Here is a 16,917-nt window from a genome sequence, read left to right as displayed (position 1 = left end):
GAAATTCTGTATGTGCCATCGTCTGGATTTGGATTTCTATTCCTCAGGTATTGAAATTCAGCTTAGATGGTAATTGCCTGCATTGTATTTTCCTCTCGGCTCAGACGAATTTCTAAACAGTGATATGCATTGTCCCAGTGGTAGGATTAGCATCACTGTTAAACTACTTGTAATGGTTAGGCAGTGCAATACTTTGGTGCACACTGAATTACAAATGAAGGGAATTCCATCTCAGAGACTGGCCGACTCCCTGGAATACTCAAGTACTCGGGGCATGTATATTATCGCAATCGTGTTGCTGTATAGTGCCGGGTCTGTTTCTGATGTGGTAGAAATGCTAAGGCAACGCGATATGTTTACTTTAGCCACTTCAGATTGGTAGCAGGTAGCTTCTTGAAGAATTCTGGAATAAGTGCTGATAGAAGTGGTGTGAAAGCGTTTCCTTGACGACACAACCAACATATTTCGGGTGTTATGTGAAGAGAGTGTGAAGAAGGACATGTTTACTGAGGACGTCTGGTGTCATCGCTGTTTTTCATTGCTCCATACAATGTAATACTGACCTTTGTGTCCCGTGAAATTTGTTCCAACGGAAAATCGAGACTGATTATTCTCTCCCGTGGACGAGTCGAGTTTCATTTTAAATGGTAGACACTCGAATGTCCGGACATAGTAGGTTATGAAGATGTCGCCACCACATCCAGTATATTACGCTTACTCATGTTATGGTGGATCAGTACCTAAAGATCAGTTCCCACGTCTCACGGAAGACACCCCCACCCCCCAACACGCACGCACGCACGCACGCACGCACATCTGTTCGCCCTGGTCTTGATGGCGAGTTATGGTCTAACCACGCACGCACGCACATCTGTTCGCCCTGGTGTTGATGGAGAGTTATGGTCTAACCACGCACGCACGCACATCTGTTCGCCCTGGTCATGATGGCGAGTTATGGTCTAACCACGTACGCACGCACATCTGTTCGCCCTGGTCTTGATGGCGAGTTATGGTCTAACCACGCACGCACGCACATCTGTTCGCCCTGGTGTTGATGGCGAGTTATGAGCTACCGTAGCTATTTAATCTATTGAAATGTAATAGTCACAGTGGCTCTAAGTTTATATCCTTGATTGCAAGAGTTGGTAAGCTGGTTACACTGTGGTAATTGCCAGGATCAACTTGCCGTTGTGTAGTTGCAAAGATATTACCGCTTCAGTCAAACCTGGAAGTCCTGACTCGATTATTTACAGACGGCCGCCATTCGGCTTGATTATTGCGGAGTGTGGCGTTAAACAAGAAACAAACAAACATCTCACCTGGTCTTCCTTCAGCACCATCAGTGACATCAGCCACATCATCTTCAGGACCTTAGCATGACAACGACTACCTTACCGTACATGTAGTGTTGAAGATTTCGGTGATGTTGTGCCTGTGACTTGATAGCATTGTGGATTTCTGACTTCTGCCGCCAGCGATTCTTCACGGCTGATTACCAAACTGTTAGTGCGGAATGAGTTATGAAAACCCTCAATTCATTTTGGGTTCATTGACAAGGAATGGCATTTACATCGACAAATAGGCACTTGTTTGGAATGACTCTGGAATGTTATTTGAAAGTTTTATCGAACATCTGGTGTAGTCACTGTTTGTGATTTTTAGACACATGTTATATAGAATCGAAACTTAATCTTATTTGATCGTTTCTTTGGAATATGGACAGGCTCTGTCGCATTTATTTACAGACGTCTCAGGAACAGCAATTGGCTCTGCATGAATTACTGAGCTGACCAGAAATATTTGGTCATGGTTCGAATCCCTAATTCGCCCAAACGAATATCGTGGTTTGCTTATGGGTTTCATCAAAGTGGTGAACTTTGTAATCTCTTCATGCTTCCACTCATGTATAAAACGAAAAGTTTTCTTAAGCTTGTTTTGAGTATATATCACAGACTTACAATTCGAACGGCGTTGAACGAAAATCCACAATTTGAACAGTCACACACCAACCCTGTTGATGACTCATCTCCTGTCTTACACTTACACACGAGGGTGTGTTCTTGGACGTTCCATCGCCAGATGGAAACCAAATTGGAATATTTCTTGGTGTGTTTTTTTAACTTCTGTCGCAAAACATGTTCTGTAACCGTAAACCCTTCTCCGTGAGTCATTCGAAATAACGTTATTTTTGAAGTACGGACAAAAAATAAAACCGAAACCCTCTGTTTAAATTTAATTTAATCGGTAAAATATATGATTTAGTCAAGGCATCTCAAGGTGCGTTACTACATTTAGCTGTTGTTTTAGCCATTTTCCTTTTCACCTCATATCCGCTTAGTAGCGAAGACCTCGGTCCCTGTTTTCCTGAACGACAGCTGTATCAGGTGTTCAATAGAACGCCCTTAATCGAAATGCAGTTTCAGGGACCCCTTAAAGTGAAAAAATGACACCATCTTCCGCATTACAAATTAGTTTTGAATTCAGGGAATAAAAAGTGCACTTTGTGTGTGACCTTCGCCTTGTGATGTCCACTTACTCTCAAACCACAAACTGAAAAACATGACATTTACCGTTGACTGATGCTTTGGTCCCGAGAGTATATTTCAACAGAGGGAGACCGTGTAAATGCAGTGAGCTTAATCATTATATCAGTAATATGCATCATGAAGTCAAAGAATCTGCGAAATTCATTTTGTGTGCCTTACATCCGCCATCTTGCGATGTGCACACTCTCGAACCTTGTGATATAAATTAAAACGTGTTCACGTCTATGAGCTGATCCAAGTGCCTGTGTGGGGAATGGAGTTCTTGGGGACACTAGGAATACCTCTCCTGGAACACAATATAGGTCTTTCATGTCTCCATAACACGAAGAGAGATGGGTCTCTTTTGTCAGTCTTGGCCCTTGGTTACGTCCATAGCAATTCTTTCTACAAGATGTCCTAGCAACCATAGAAACATGGTGACAGTTTTTTAACATGATATGTAAGTTCAGTCGAAACTGAAATCGCACGTGGTCGAGCAGTGACAGGTAACTGGTTAGTTTGGGACTTTGGTGTAGTTTTATTCGCATGTTGAAATCAACCATTCTATTCTTTGCATTGGTCTGTTATCTAGCTAACCTTTAGCCAGTCGTCTAAAGTTACTTGAAAGAAGCATTGTTTCCCTGACGGCCTTTATTTGAGTAGGGACACTGATGTGACGTGTGCAAAGCCGTCTGCGTCTGCTCAGAGTTCAGACCTTGATTTCAGCTCACCGTGTCAAAAAATTGAATTGAACACTGGTACCAGATCATCATTTCTGGAATCCCATGAGGACGTGTCTGTTACCTAAGACACAACCGGTAGTGACGCCTAGTCGTCGGTGCCTTTCACTGTAACGGTAGTAGTCTCACATGGGACTAGATTCATCACTCTAATTGCGATATACTGACGGAAAAAATACTACTGGATAGACCAATCAGTCTTCAACATCCACAAGGGAAACCCTGTCGCGCTGAATTCAACCGGAAGTGATGTCACCTCTCGCGTGACTTTGGTTTTGTTCGGTTAGCAACACTTGCCACTGCTCGGTAAAATCGGTAACTGCCCAGCCTGTTGATAAAAATGTGATGTTACTCTCGAGAGTTTGTTTTCCCGGATTGTACACACTGTGCGCGGGGAGCAGGGATAGCCTATTGGTTCAAGCGTTCGCTCGTCACGCCAAATTCCGCTCATGCGTATAGTGTGTGAAGCCCATTTATCGTGTCCCCCGTCCTGATATTGCTAAAAAGTGGCGTGAAACACATACTCTCTCACACACTCACTCAATCAAACACTGTGCGTAAAACAAAGCGAGTGATGCCATGTCTGCCGAATCCCAACTTGGCTGGTATCTGTTTCAGACACCTTTATGTGTATGTTATATGTTGTTGCTGGGCTTCAACGCCACATTTAAGGTTATTTCGTTACAGAGATGCGCGTGGCCATGATAGATGCACGTGCATGTGCCGGCTGAAATAGTGCTTGCCAATTTAAGAACTCATCATGCCCCAGTTAAATACGGATAGTCCGCTAAATATTTCACAACATTATGAATCCAAGCTGAACAATCTGCGTTCTATCCATTTTATGTCGAACGCCCAAAGTAATAAGAACCATTTTAACGTTATTTGGTATGACAGGATGAGGATCGAACCAGCGACCTTCATCTCTCCGTCGGATGCTGTATCCTCCAGTCCACGTCAGCTTCTCATTAACCTATAAACAAGCTCGGGGAGCGCTACTAAAACAGAGACAAGACTTAGGACCAGGTCGTAGCATGAACTCATATGGGATTCCATTTAGAACAGAGGATATTATACCTCCGTGGAAATGGGAAAATCACATAAATTGCGTCGCAGTAGGTGGCATCGCTGCGAGATCGCTTTGATTAATAGTCTCGGTGATTTGAATCCTCAAACTTGTCTTCATACCAAGACCTCGATAGAAAACGCTGACAAGGAAACATGCCGCTTCTTCCCACGGTCGTTACTGTTCCTCCAAATCTATCTCTGAATAGGGTCGATAAAATGCTCCCACCGCCATTTACTCCAACCCATAGATGTTAATTGATTTTCTCCTCGTTTTATTGGAATCACACAGTTTTTATGTTTGGTAAGAATTGTAACCCAGTCTCTGGTGGAATAGTAACTGGAACGTTGGTTAATAACCATTGTCGTTATTCCAAAGTCTTGTGGCCTGGTCTTTGCAACGTGGTTATACCCTAGATTCTTAAAAGAAGACCCTGTTTCCAAACACTGAAATATTTCACAATTTCTACCCAGTGACATTTGTTTTGGCTGGGCATTTTTTTCATGGCCCTAGACATATCCAAACGTCATCTTGATTGTGTTTTCTTTAAATCCGTACTCTGTAGTGTAACAGCTATTTGACGGCGGCTTGTAAATAATCAGGTATACACCAAACAGTCCCGTGATTGACATCAGGAGCATTGATCTAAGTAGTTACGTTCAACCCGCCTCTTACGACAAGCATGACCTACTTAAGACCAGCCCGTGAAGATCCGGTTTGAACGGCCCATGCTTGTCATAGGAGGCGACTAACGCAGTCAGGTGCCAGGCTTACTGAGTTGTTGACGCATGCCGTTGTATCGCGCTTACGTAGATTGATGTTCATGATGTTGATCACTGGACTGTTAGGTCCAGACTGGATTACTTACAAATCTTCTCTATATAGCAGGAATACTGAACTCGCCCACTCCTTATGACCTGCGCGATCACCACAGGCATGGAATATGTCACCGGAAGCATTCCTTTAGCTTAAACGTATTTTATGCACAAAGTGAAAACGATCGGGAAAAAAGTTCTTACAGCTTATAAAACCCCTCTCCAAAGATCTTTAAAATAACTAGGTAAGTCTCAAGCAATTATTAGAAATGGAAACAGAAGAAGGTGGACAGTTCAGGGGAATATGATACACAAGGTGTATAGGCAGAGGTGTACTGGAATCGTTTAGATGTGCACATCCGCGTATACTGATGTGGAGTTATGAGTAGAATTTCATTTTAATGATTAGTCAGATCTACAATGCCGTTTATAACAACAGAACCAAAGATGTTTTAGCACATAGGAGTGGTTTCGGGACGTGGCCTTGATACTTAGAATGTCAGTAACGTTCTCGTCTTTCAGGGCGACACATTCCTAGCTACCTTCACAAGCTCGGAGCCCATTTTCTGGTGTCCCCGCCGTGATATTGCTGGAATATTGCTAAAAGCGGCGTAAAACTAAACTCACTCACACACCCCCAAGCTCTGTGAACAACGAGGTGACACTGATCTGTCTTCAGTCTTCCACAGCCGAATATAGCTCTAAGTCTCCGATGACCGAGTAAACCCCGATGGCAAAGGAATCCCCTCTTAACACCAGTTTAGAAAACATGCCACTCAAGACTTTGGGATGATTTTCAACGACATGATGCCTTAATGAACGTCAAGACTGCAATAACGATGTCTTGTGTGGAGGATGAAAAAAATGTATAGTCCGGTAATAGATTCAACAAAGAAATAATGACTTTAGAACCAACCGTGGCCAGATAATTGGAGTTTGGACGGACCCTGACGCGGCTTGTTACTGCAGTCTTTGCGTTAGCCCTCAGCTCAACATAATCCTCTTGCGAGGTCTGAAATAGAGCGAACGTCACCTTAACGGTAACAACGGAGTCGCACTTAAGGGCCTGTTCAAAACTGCGAGGTCGAACGATTACGTCCAAAGTCATCCGTCGAGGGCGCAAATGTTAAATTACCGTGATTGCGACCAGCAACGTTTTCCCGCCGCGGGCTAATGGCGTTTGTTTGTTATTGCCATGATTGCTCCCCGACCCGGCTGTGTGGTATGTGGGTCGGATCTGCGTACAGTCACGACTGGGACGAAAAGGACTGGGGCCCTATCGATCTGTCTCTCCATCTTTCCTCGGGTACCGATCACTGGAAGAGAGGCCATGATCGACAATGCCATCACATGCGCCGTTGCATCGTTCAGTCGGCTCTTCATCTCATTTAACATCGATCAATTATGGAAATAGGACATTTTACCCCCTCGTTTACCTCTGTTGTGTTGTAAATTCTGGCGTTTTGAACACGAAAAATGAATGCGAATGTATACGAAAGAAAGTCTGGAAAGAGACCATCGTATTTTCTTGATTGACAAGCTGAATAACCTAGTCTCATTGGCGAGTGAATTGTACTTCAGCCCCACGAAGATTGTATTGAGAGGGGTTGTATGACTTTAAAGGGGTCTAAAAATACAGCCAGAGTTGGAATCTAAATTGAGAATCCGTGACAAAGTCAATATGGAGCGGTAATTATATTTATTCCGCTTGTCCAGTTAACATTTGGTTAAAAAGAGAATATTTTTGTTACAGGCTCAAAACGATTTGTTGAGGTGTTTTTGGTCAACTAATACCTTGTGTAACACCATGAAGTTTGTTGTCAATGAGGGTAGTACTTTTGGTTTCAACCGTCATTTTCAATAATTACTTCGTCCAGAAAATATGTGCAGATGTTGATGTTGGTGTTCCTGGCAGAAGAACGAGCTGAAGACCTTGCTAATTCGGGACATATAATATGTTGTTTTGCTTTGCTTCGAGTGCAGAGGATGAGTTTATCAACTGCTTCGTTTTCCACTCACAGACAGAGACTGTTTAATGGAAACTGGAGCTGGTGTAATACAAACTATTAACATGACGTACATTTTGCTTACGATAATGTTTGAAATTTCTTTTCAGGATTCTCGGAGAGAAATATGTGTGGCGAAGAGCTCAACGTCTTTACTACCAAGGTTGGTCGACATTGGATTTCTTACACTCGTTATCGGACACTTAGAAAAGTTCATCAGCCCCAATCGTGGATAAAACGAAATATTTTCATAAATACTATAACATTCATTAGGATAATTCATTCCAGCTCACTGGCCCCAACTTGGAATAATCAATAAACATAAATACATACATTGTTTTTCATTATACATTTACTGCAAGGTACCTAACGTAATCTCGATTGGGGCATTTATTTGTAATTAACTGGCAACCAGCCATAGCGTTGGAAAGGAACATGTAATAGATAAGTGATCTTGAACACCATAGTGTTATAGCCCTGAACGGGTATATCAAATGACTGACATTTGCATTAGATAGCTCATTTAGACAAGGAGTTCCACGCCCCTTGAGAATGAGACGTGTGTGCGTGTGCGTGCTTGCGCGTGCTTGCGCGTGCGTGTTATCATTTGCATCTATGTATAAGCATACCTTCAGATATTTTTGGGCATTGTGCCAGTACTGGATTAATTGATGTTTGGTCTTTCAACACTTCTTAATACTACTTCTTCTTCTGTCTTAAATTTCATCTGTGCAACACTCTCTTCTGACATGTATATGTTTTGTGAACTCGATCAGGGCGTTGGACTACAGCTCATGATCCAGGAGCATGGATACTGATATTTGTTTACTTGAAGTGGACAAACCTGGTATAAAATACAGCATGGTATCCATGGGGACTCTAAAACATGCTCAGGTGGAAACCATGGCAGATAAATCGGTCAATAGGTCATGTGATCTGGAATTAGAGTTGTAGAAAAATAAACCAATTTAAGATTTCAATAATTACAGCAGTTGGTAACACATTTACACTATTCCAGCAATGAAAGTGAACATGAGCTCTTTCATATGAATACTGAATGGGGGCTTCTTGGAATTTATTCAGATGAAAGATTCTGTGAAGTGACAAAATCTTATTAAAACCACGAAATAAGATTGATTGTTGTTTCAACTCCAATCATGTTTGTCTAACATAAAAGCTGATATTGAACTTTATTAAAATCAAAGTCCTCCCTCTCAATTACTTCCTGGTTCAGGAGCTGAGATTAATAATGAATTTGTGAAAACATATCAATGAGATTCATATTTGTAATATGTCCATACAGTCATATCTTCAAGAGTCTGTATTTATGCAATGCCTTTTCTTTGAGCAACATGATTAAGTACAGTTCTATGTTTGGCATTTTCAATCTGGTCACCGATTCTCCAACTCCATTGATTTGTCAGCATGGGGTGAATTGTTGCAGAAACTGATTCTCCGTTTCCTATTTCAGGCCAAGGATGTGCTCGTCTGTTATTCTGCTTGCTACTTCTCTGCTCTGCTGGTGGTCGTCAGCTTGGTAGGTGTCACCATGGTTACAAGACAATAATGGAATTGCTAGGTTACCATTCCTTGCAGAACAATCATTTATTTAATGACAGATTGCATTGAATGTGGGTAAATATTTACAAGGGAGATTGATTGAGTGGATTTATCTTATTTGCAATTCAGAATGACATGAATACTCATTGCACTTCAGATCAAAAGAGCAAGAGTGTAACAAAATGCCCATTGTGGAGAATATTTTCAGAGTCTTGGCTTTGACCAGAGGCGGAAAAATGACTGATTAAATGTATATAATACACCTAATATATCTGGCTATCACTTGTATGATATCATTGCATAAGGGCCCAGTTTTCTCTATCACCTGCCCCAACTGAGGATGTTTAAGTAGCCTAACTTAATTTTGAAGAGTTACAAGGAAGGGTTTGTCAGTCTTATGGGGAGTATTACAAAGATTTTATTCTGTTTGGGCCAGCATCTTCTGGTCCATTGAAGAAAGATTCTTTTCTGTCATTACCAATTACTTTGACTTCAACCATTTCCAGACTTAATCTGTTTATATTACACCTTTCTGGAGCTAATTGTATATCCAAGTTGAATCTTGGATGTCATTTACAAAAGATGAAAGCGTTCAGTTGTGCATCTGTATGATTAAGTTTGGGTTTAAGGTAATTTTAGGTCTTTCAGGTTCTATCAAGATGTCTCAGTACAGGGATAGCCTGAAGTCATGCAGGTCCATGACTTTGGATTTTGATTGAATGCATATGACACTGAGATCCCCAAGATAAGAAGATGGTTAATTTCAGGTTTGAATCTATGACATTATCCTTAAACCAAATTCATACTGTTGATGAGTTTAGGATTTTTGAAGCATCTAGATTTCCATTTCTTTCTTTGTATAATTTTAGGTATGTCCAAGAGAAATATTTGTAAAATTTAAGTATGTAAGTGTACAAAGCATCCCCCTCTTACCCCTCGTTTGACTAGCCACTGACAGTAGTGTCCAATACCGGGGTAATTTAGTCGGATAATTACCTTATACAACTTCAAAGAGCACTTGGCTGATGTGTGATAATATGATTATTCTGCTAGACACCTGGCATGACCTGCTTTTATTGGAGTAGTGGAAGAATCAATAGCGACAGACATAGGCATGTAGACAGTATAGCAATCATACAGATGATTCATGTTAGTGGTAATTACTTTCAATAAATGGTCCATTTTAGAATTACTGTTGCAATGTGTCTCTTCATACAATTATAATTTATATCAGAGTTGCACCATACTAGAAAGACAATATGTTTTGTTAAGAAATATAAATAGCAGTGGGACTTACCTGAGTGCCTACATGTAGGATGTGTTGATAAGTATAGTATAAGTAACTCCATGTGTATTATGCATAATTCCACCTGTGGTTAAAGTAACTCAACATGTGGTTTGAGAACTCTACCTGTGGTATACGTAACTCAACATGTGGTTTGAGAACTCCACCTGTGGTATGAGTAACTCCACCTGTGGTATGAGTAGCTCCAGCTGGGATATAGGTAACTCTACCTGTGGTATGAGTAACTCCACCTGTGGTATGAGAACTCCACCTGTGGTATGAGTAATTCCACCTGTGGTATGAGTAACTCCACCTGTGGTATGAGTAACTCCACCTGTGGTATGAGTAACTCCACCTGTGGTATGAGTAGCTCCAGCTGGGATATAGGTAACTCCACCTGTGGTATGAGAACTCCACCTGTGGTATGAGTAATTCCACCTGTGGTATGAGTAACTCCACCTGTGGTATGAGAACTCCACCTGTGGTATGAGTAACTCCACCTGTGGTATGAGTAGCTCCAGCTGGGATATAGGTAACTCTACCTGTGGTATGAGTAACTCCACCTGTGGTATGAGAACTCCACCTGTGGTATGAGTAATTCCACCTGTGGTATGAGTAACTCCACCTGTGGTATGAGAACTCCACCTGTGGTATGAGTAACTCCACCTGTGGTATAAGGAACTCCACCTGTGGTATAAGTAACTCCACCTGTGGTATATGCAACTCCACCTGTGTTATTGGTAAAACTACCTGCAGTATTTTTCAGTCCACCATTATCATTAGTAACCTGCGGTATTGGTACTTCTACCTGTGGAATTAGTTATTGTTATTTATAGTTCAACTGTAAACTGATACACATAAACAGAGTGATAAGATATTTCAGTGGGGACAATATCATGAAAAGAAAATTCCCCGTAGAATTATGCAGGTCTGAGCTCATGAGTTCTTTGCCTGCAAGTGTTTGGATGAAATGCTGACCAGTTCTTTTGTTGTTTCAGATCCACTTCCTGATCTCGATCAGTGCTAACATCACTCACCTGAAGGACAACCGGTTCGTCACGCTTAACGCCTACGACACTGAGGAGCATTCCAAACACTCCGTCCTGGACACCAACATGTAGTCACACCCAACAGTGCTTGGATAGAGTGCAATATTTTTCAAAAGAAACTTTACACCGTGCCTGAGACCTGAGTGAAACATCAATAGCCGCAGGCTCGAGGGGGGCATAGCAATAACAAGCCAGTTGGGAGCAGCTCAGGGACCTACAGGAACACCACAGGAACATACTGGAGGAGGTCCTTGTGGATTACATGCCAGGTCTTTTTGGAAGATATTGGAGGTCCTTGTGGATTATTTTGGAGATCCTTTTGGAACAAATTGGAGGTCCTTGTGGATTACATTGGAGGTTCTTGTGGAACATGCTTAACAGCTAGACGTGCTTGTGGAATATCTGGGAGTGCCTAGGAAAGCTTGTGGAATACTTGGGTACATCTAATAATGCTTGTGGACCATCTGGCAGTATGTAGCAGAGCTTGTGGAGGATATTGCAACATCTTGTGCTTATAAAACATCTGGAGATCTGTGTGTAACACCTTGTAAATGTGTTGGCACTGATGAGTCTCAAGGCATTTATGGTCCTTCTTTTACATCTGTGGGACCTTGTTGTACACTTGAGAATCCTCTGTCAAATCTATGTGCTTGATACACATGCTTATGGGTGGAGGTGAAGGTCAACAGGATATTCTTTCAAGCAGAGACCAGCTTCAGGATCTTAGAAGGTCCATTTGTGCTGTCTGGACCATGGATGTTTAGTGAAGAAAATAAACTTTGTTCATCTTACAGAGAAATACCTTGAGTTTGACATGAGGACATCTGAAGTTTGTGTGGAACTACCGTGAGGGTTCTGTTCAAATTATCTTTTACAGAAAGCATTGCCTACCTGGATATCCCTCATTACATGGGAAAAGGAGTCCGGTGAGATCATTACATGGACATTAAGGATGAACACTGTGATTTTATAGCATTATCTTCACATTTCTGGAAAGGACAATACTTGCAGACACATAATGAGGAAAGTCTTTTGCTAAATGACACCAAAATCTATTTTGAATCACTATCCAAGATGATTGGTCCCCATTATCATCTGGGAGATTCTTTATCACTGCCTGCAGCACTGTATGTGGATTATGTGCCAAGAAACTGAAGTGGTCGTGCATGACCGCAACACCTCTTCATACAACCATCAATACACCTCCGACAGATTGCACTGAAATCAGACATCTTGACATTCATCTGCTCCCAAGTTGTCCCCCTTTTTGTGGGATCAAAGAGCTTGTCTCTATTAACCCACTCATGCTCATCCCAAAACAGGTCAAGGTCAAGGTCACGGTGACAGAAGTCAACCTGCACAAAAATCAGTTCCACTGATGACTCTTACATGTGACCATTTTAACTACACATTTCCATACAAGTGTTTTCTATGTCTGTAGGCTGACTTACATGATGTTAGTGCTTGGCGTGATTGGCCATTTCGTTCTAGTTTTTTTAATGGTCCTGTTGATACTTTTGCTCAACTTGCCAGCAGACGTCTCCAGAAATACTCAAACCTGATGTTGGACACATCTCCATATGAGGACTCTATTACTCAAGAATCATTGTGCATGGTGTTTACTGAAATGTGAAATGAGAATCGGAGATTGTTGGTACCAGGGCAGCAAATGGATGCCTTGATTTTTTATCAGATTGTTGACAGTAGAGGAAATGATATCACTAGTCATGCAGTTTCTGTTTCAATCTGCTGTCTCTGTGTTCATGTAGCTATTGTTCACATTATCCAAGTCTACATGTTATTGTATGCCAAATCTATACAGCATGTGCCTATATATCCAGCTTAATTTGCCCATAATGGAAATCCGGAAAACAAAAATTCAACCAAGGAAACATGTAAATAGGTGCTTTTTATACTAACCAAATATAAAAGTATAGAAATAGAAAGACATCATTGTTACAAATCAAACCGAAATTGTTAAGTCTTTTGCAGTAGCAATACTACAAGAATAAACCCAAAGGATGATGGGCCTATGCAAAAAATACTAATGTAAAAAGTTAAGTGTTGTTCATTTTCTAATATTTGTCTCATGTTAGTTATGAAGTTTTTATAATAAATATTCAATAAATCAAATAAATAAAATCAGGGTATTTGTCTGCAGGTTATCAAAGATCTTTATAAGGCGAGGGTATTCAATCGGTTTGTTAATAGATATATAAGTACAAAAATAAATAAATAAATAAATAAATAAATAAATAAATAAATAAATAAATAAATAAACTTTAAGTGGGTAGATTTGATTGAATATGCAATATCAAAACACTTCGGGGTACTAATGTTTGGTAGATATCAAATATTTTCTGATTCTTTTTAGCTGTGATAAATGATAATTCATCCCCAAACCCAAAAAATAAGCCAGATATATGGAACTTTAAGATGTTAAGATATCTCACACAGGACATATTCCATCTACAAAATTAGCTAAGTTATTAACATTTTAATGCTATTATATGTCAAGTGAACAGAAACAAATGTGATTATTAATAATGAAATATATTGTGCCTGTTGGCAGAGATATAGGATTTGCCGAAAGAAGCCATTTGATTTGAGAGAAGCTGTTCAGATTGCTTGTTGAAATGGCCCCCAACATTTCATTTTTGAAACTGGTTGAATTATTTTTTGATATTTGAACCGATTTTGATATTAAATTTGGATTGAAGAAGTATCCACTGCTGATTGGCTCTCCTCGCCTCCATATTGTTTCCTTATGCAAAATTGTTGCTTCATGCGCAGTTGGTTTCCGTGTAGCCAGATATAGCAAAACTAATATATGGTCAGATAGATAAGTATTTAAACCGTAACTTTTTATTACAAAATTCTATTTTTCTTTTGCATGTGTAAGTAATAAATATTACTGTAAAATTTCTACTAACAGTTTATTGTCTACATGTATACGGGCATAGAAAAAGCATCTTTTATACATGAAACATTTCGGTTAGAATGATTGTAAGGTAGATTAAATGAATCTTATATTTAATATTTTAACATTTTTAGATTGATGAATCTTATGTGAATACTTGTCATTGAATATTTATGAAACATCTGACCTAATAGCGTCATTTATTTATTAAAAGATTATTGTACATAACCTGATCAGTCATAACTCTCAAGAACCTGGTCCTCATTTGGACAATTTTGTACAATAACTATTACCCTAACATAGACTGAGAAAACTTATTTACAATATACTGAGTATTTCCTGATAGATTTCTGTAATGTATAAAAAAGATCAATCATTAATTATGTGTAAATAAGACAAACAGTATTAAACTTGAATATTTAGACAAATATCTAAATGGTAGACACAGATCAGAATTAAAGGCTTAGTCATAATAAAGATATTTCTACTTAAACTAGATTACATGTTTACATCTACTTGTTCATAGTATTTACATAGTCAAAGTAGTCATGGCAGAGTCAGAAAAAAGACCCAAGTGTATGTGGTGCGTGTTCTGCGATAACTACATGTTTACATAGATAATTTTTTTTGACAAAATTCATCCAATCATCTCTCCATCAACACATCACTGACTACACAAGAAAATATGAGAAAAACAGAATATCAACGAATATTGGTTACATCTTAGAAAAGTAGGTCGACGGAAATATACCACTAGGATTCATGTTTATTTCTTAGTAGAAATTTTACAGCATTTATTTTTATATTTTCAATCCTGTCATGGCACCCTGATATTGTTGGTGTTTTGTAATTTGTATGTTATTTGTACTGTTGAGTATTATGACACCATTTATCATTGTTACATCTATTGCTGTTGTACACTGACATGGAGGGCTGCTTTGGTTGGGCTACCTTGGAGGGAGACCATGCTCTCAGCAAGGCTATCCTGAATAATCAGGTCTCACACTGACCACTCTTGAAAAGACTGTTGAGCATCAAGAATGAAATCTTTTGGTAACATTTTTTTTCATTGAAATGACCATACAATGTTTTAATCTCATCCTGATCTTAATATTTTTGTGAAATGGTTTTAAAAACTATGCATGTTTACAGTTATCCACAGTGTGATTTTTAGTGTTTATAGTGTTTGTAAGTATGATCATGTTCATCGAACTAAAAAATATTTGTGTTTTTAGATATGATGCAAAACCAGAGACACAATGGTCAAGCATTGTTGAAAATAAGCATCAACAAGAAGGATATATCTTAAGATGAAACTTAATTACTGTTTTGATGCTGAATACTTTAGACATTGCCAGATTGTTAGCGATCATGGCTCAAGGTGTATCAGCTGGTGGTGAGGTATGGTCTCTTGTGACAGGTATGCAGTAAGACATATTTGTGTAGTGTCAGCGATGTCTTGGTCAGTCTTGTGGTCAGTGTACATCCTCGGGTCAAACTGAAGACATCAATGACGTCAGGGAAGAAGTGTTGCAGTGCATTTTCAAAATTGGTTTTGTGAATGTTCTGGTCTGACTAATTCAGTTCATCAACTGTTTATTTTTGGCACAGCTGCAAATGTCAAATTTTTCATTCATTTTCATGTTCATATCCACTGTGTTCAAAATGTGATGTCACAAACTGATACTGAATTGTTTGTGAATAACTGGCACTTCATACATAGCGTCATTCAACATTAAATTATCTGAAAAACAAGTACATTAATCACCACTCAAAAACTTAATTCATGAATTCAAATCCACCAGTTCTTGGTACTCTGAAATCTTGTTGTTGTAAGATGACAAATGAACAAAAAGTGACCTAGTAACTACATTTCATTTTAATTCAGCCAATCCACAATTTGTAATTTACCTGAATCCCTATCCACATAAATTTCTCTTTCCAACTTTCAATATAAACTGGCAGCCATGAATCAATTGCAGTCATGTCAAAAACAGCAATTCCTGTCTTTATCTGCAAGAAGCAACTCTTTCTGAACAACTATAGACATTAAACAACATCCAAGTCTGAATGTGCATTGTGACATTTCTCAAAGGTTCAGTACAGGTCGTGGAGAGAGATGTTTGACTGCTTGCATTGTTAGTGGTATCAGTACTGTTTAGAGCTCAACATTCTATTTTCCCTATTGCTGTTAATCCCTGTTATAGCACAGCCGTCAGTATTTCTTGTTGAGGTTGGTTATGTACAAACTTGTTAACTGATGTTTCCATTGTCTAGATGTAGTACTTAGTCCGCGACTGTAGATCTGTGCTCAATCATATATACATAAGCTCAAGAAAAAAAATCATTAAAAAATTCACTTTCAAAAAGATCTACTCAATGTTGTGAGAAAGGAAAAGGTGCTTTTCCTGCTCATGGTTGTGGAATGAGACATCACTACTAAAGTCTGACATTTTCAATATCCTACTAAAATAATCAAAATGAGTTTACTCCATATTGTCTGTGTTCACTGTTAATTTAACACATAGATGGTTTGAAATACACGTTATGATTTAGGCACCAGTACAATGACTGTCAAATACAAAGTGGCATAGGAACTGGTAGAATCACCTTAAAAATGAGAAATAACTTGGAAATTCATTATATTTTTATAACTTTGTTCTTTTTATGAACTTGTGTAAAAGTTGTAAAGAAGAATTGTCACTGTAAAGCCTAAAAATAGGTATTTGGCCAGGTAGAAAAATCGTTTTAGAGTGTTTTAGAAAGTTGATTAATTGTGAGTGTTTGGTTTCCTATGCCCGTGTATGCACAATGCCCACTGTGTTATAAGCACATCCATCATTTCTTGTGCTATTTCATAAGGGTCATATGTTTTCATTGTTCATGTGTTTTTTTTATCTAGAATTGTCTCAAGGTTTCATGTGTTTAAATAAAATCTTATGAATAAATGT

At 39.2% G+C, this 16,917-nt stretch overlaps 1 protein-coding gene across 4 annotated transcripts in view; it reads left to right on the top strand.

The window, feature by feature from the left end:
- LOC137273852 (neuronal membrane glycoprotein M6-b-like) overlaps positions 1 to 16,914 on the top strand; it is a 107,694-nt gene extending 90,780 nt beyond the window's left edge. For all 4 annotated transcript variants that reach the window (XM_067806729.1, XM_067806730.1, XM_067806728.1 and 1 more), the window contains exons 6-8: positions 7,263 to 7,315; positions 8,624 to 8,689; positions 10,996 to 16,914. In XM_067806729.1, coding sequence (XP_067662830.1) covers positions 7,263 to 7,315; positions 8,624 to 8,689; positions 10,996 to 11,118 — 242 coding nt within the window. In that variant the 3' untranslated portion in view covers positions 11,119 to 16,914. The remainder of the gene's footprint in view (positions 1 to 7,262; positions 7,316 to 8,623; positions 8,690 to 10,995) is intronic.
- The last annotated feature ends 3 nt before the right edge of the window (positions 16,915 to 16,917 follow it).

This window comes from Haliotis asinina, chromosome 2, assembly GCF_037392515.1.
Source record: "Haliotis asinina isolate JCU_RB_2024 chromosome 2, JCU_Hal_asi_v2, whole genome shotgun sequence".
Lineage (NCBI taxonomy): Eukaryota > Metazoa > Mollusca > Gastropoda > Lepetellida > Haliotidae > Haliotis > Haliotis asinina.
Note: the sequence above shows the minus strand (reverse complement) of the source record. Positions and strands in the feature narration are given on the sequence as shown.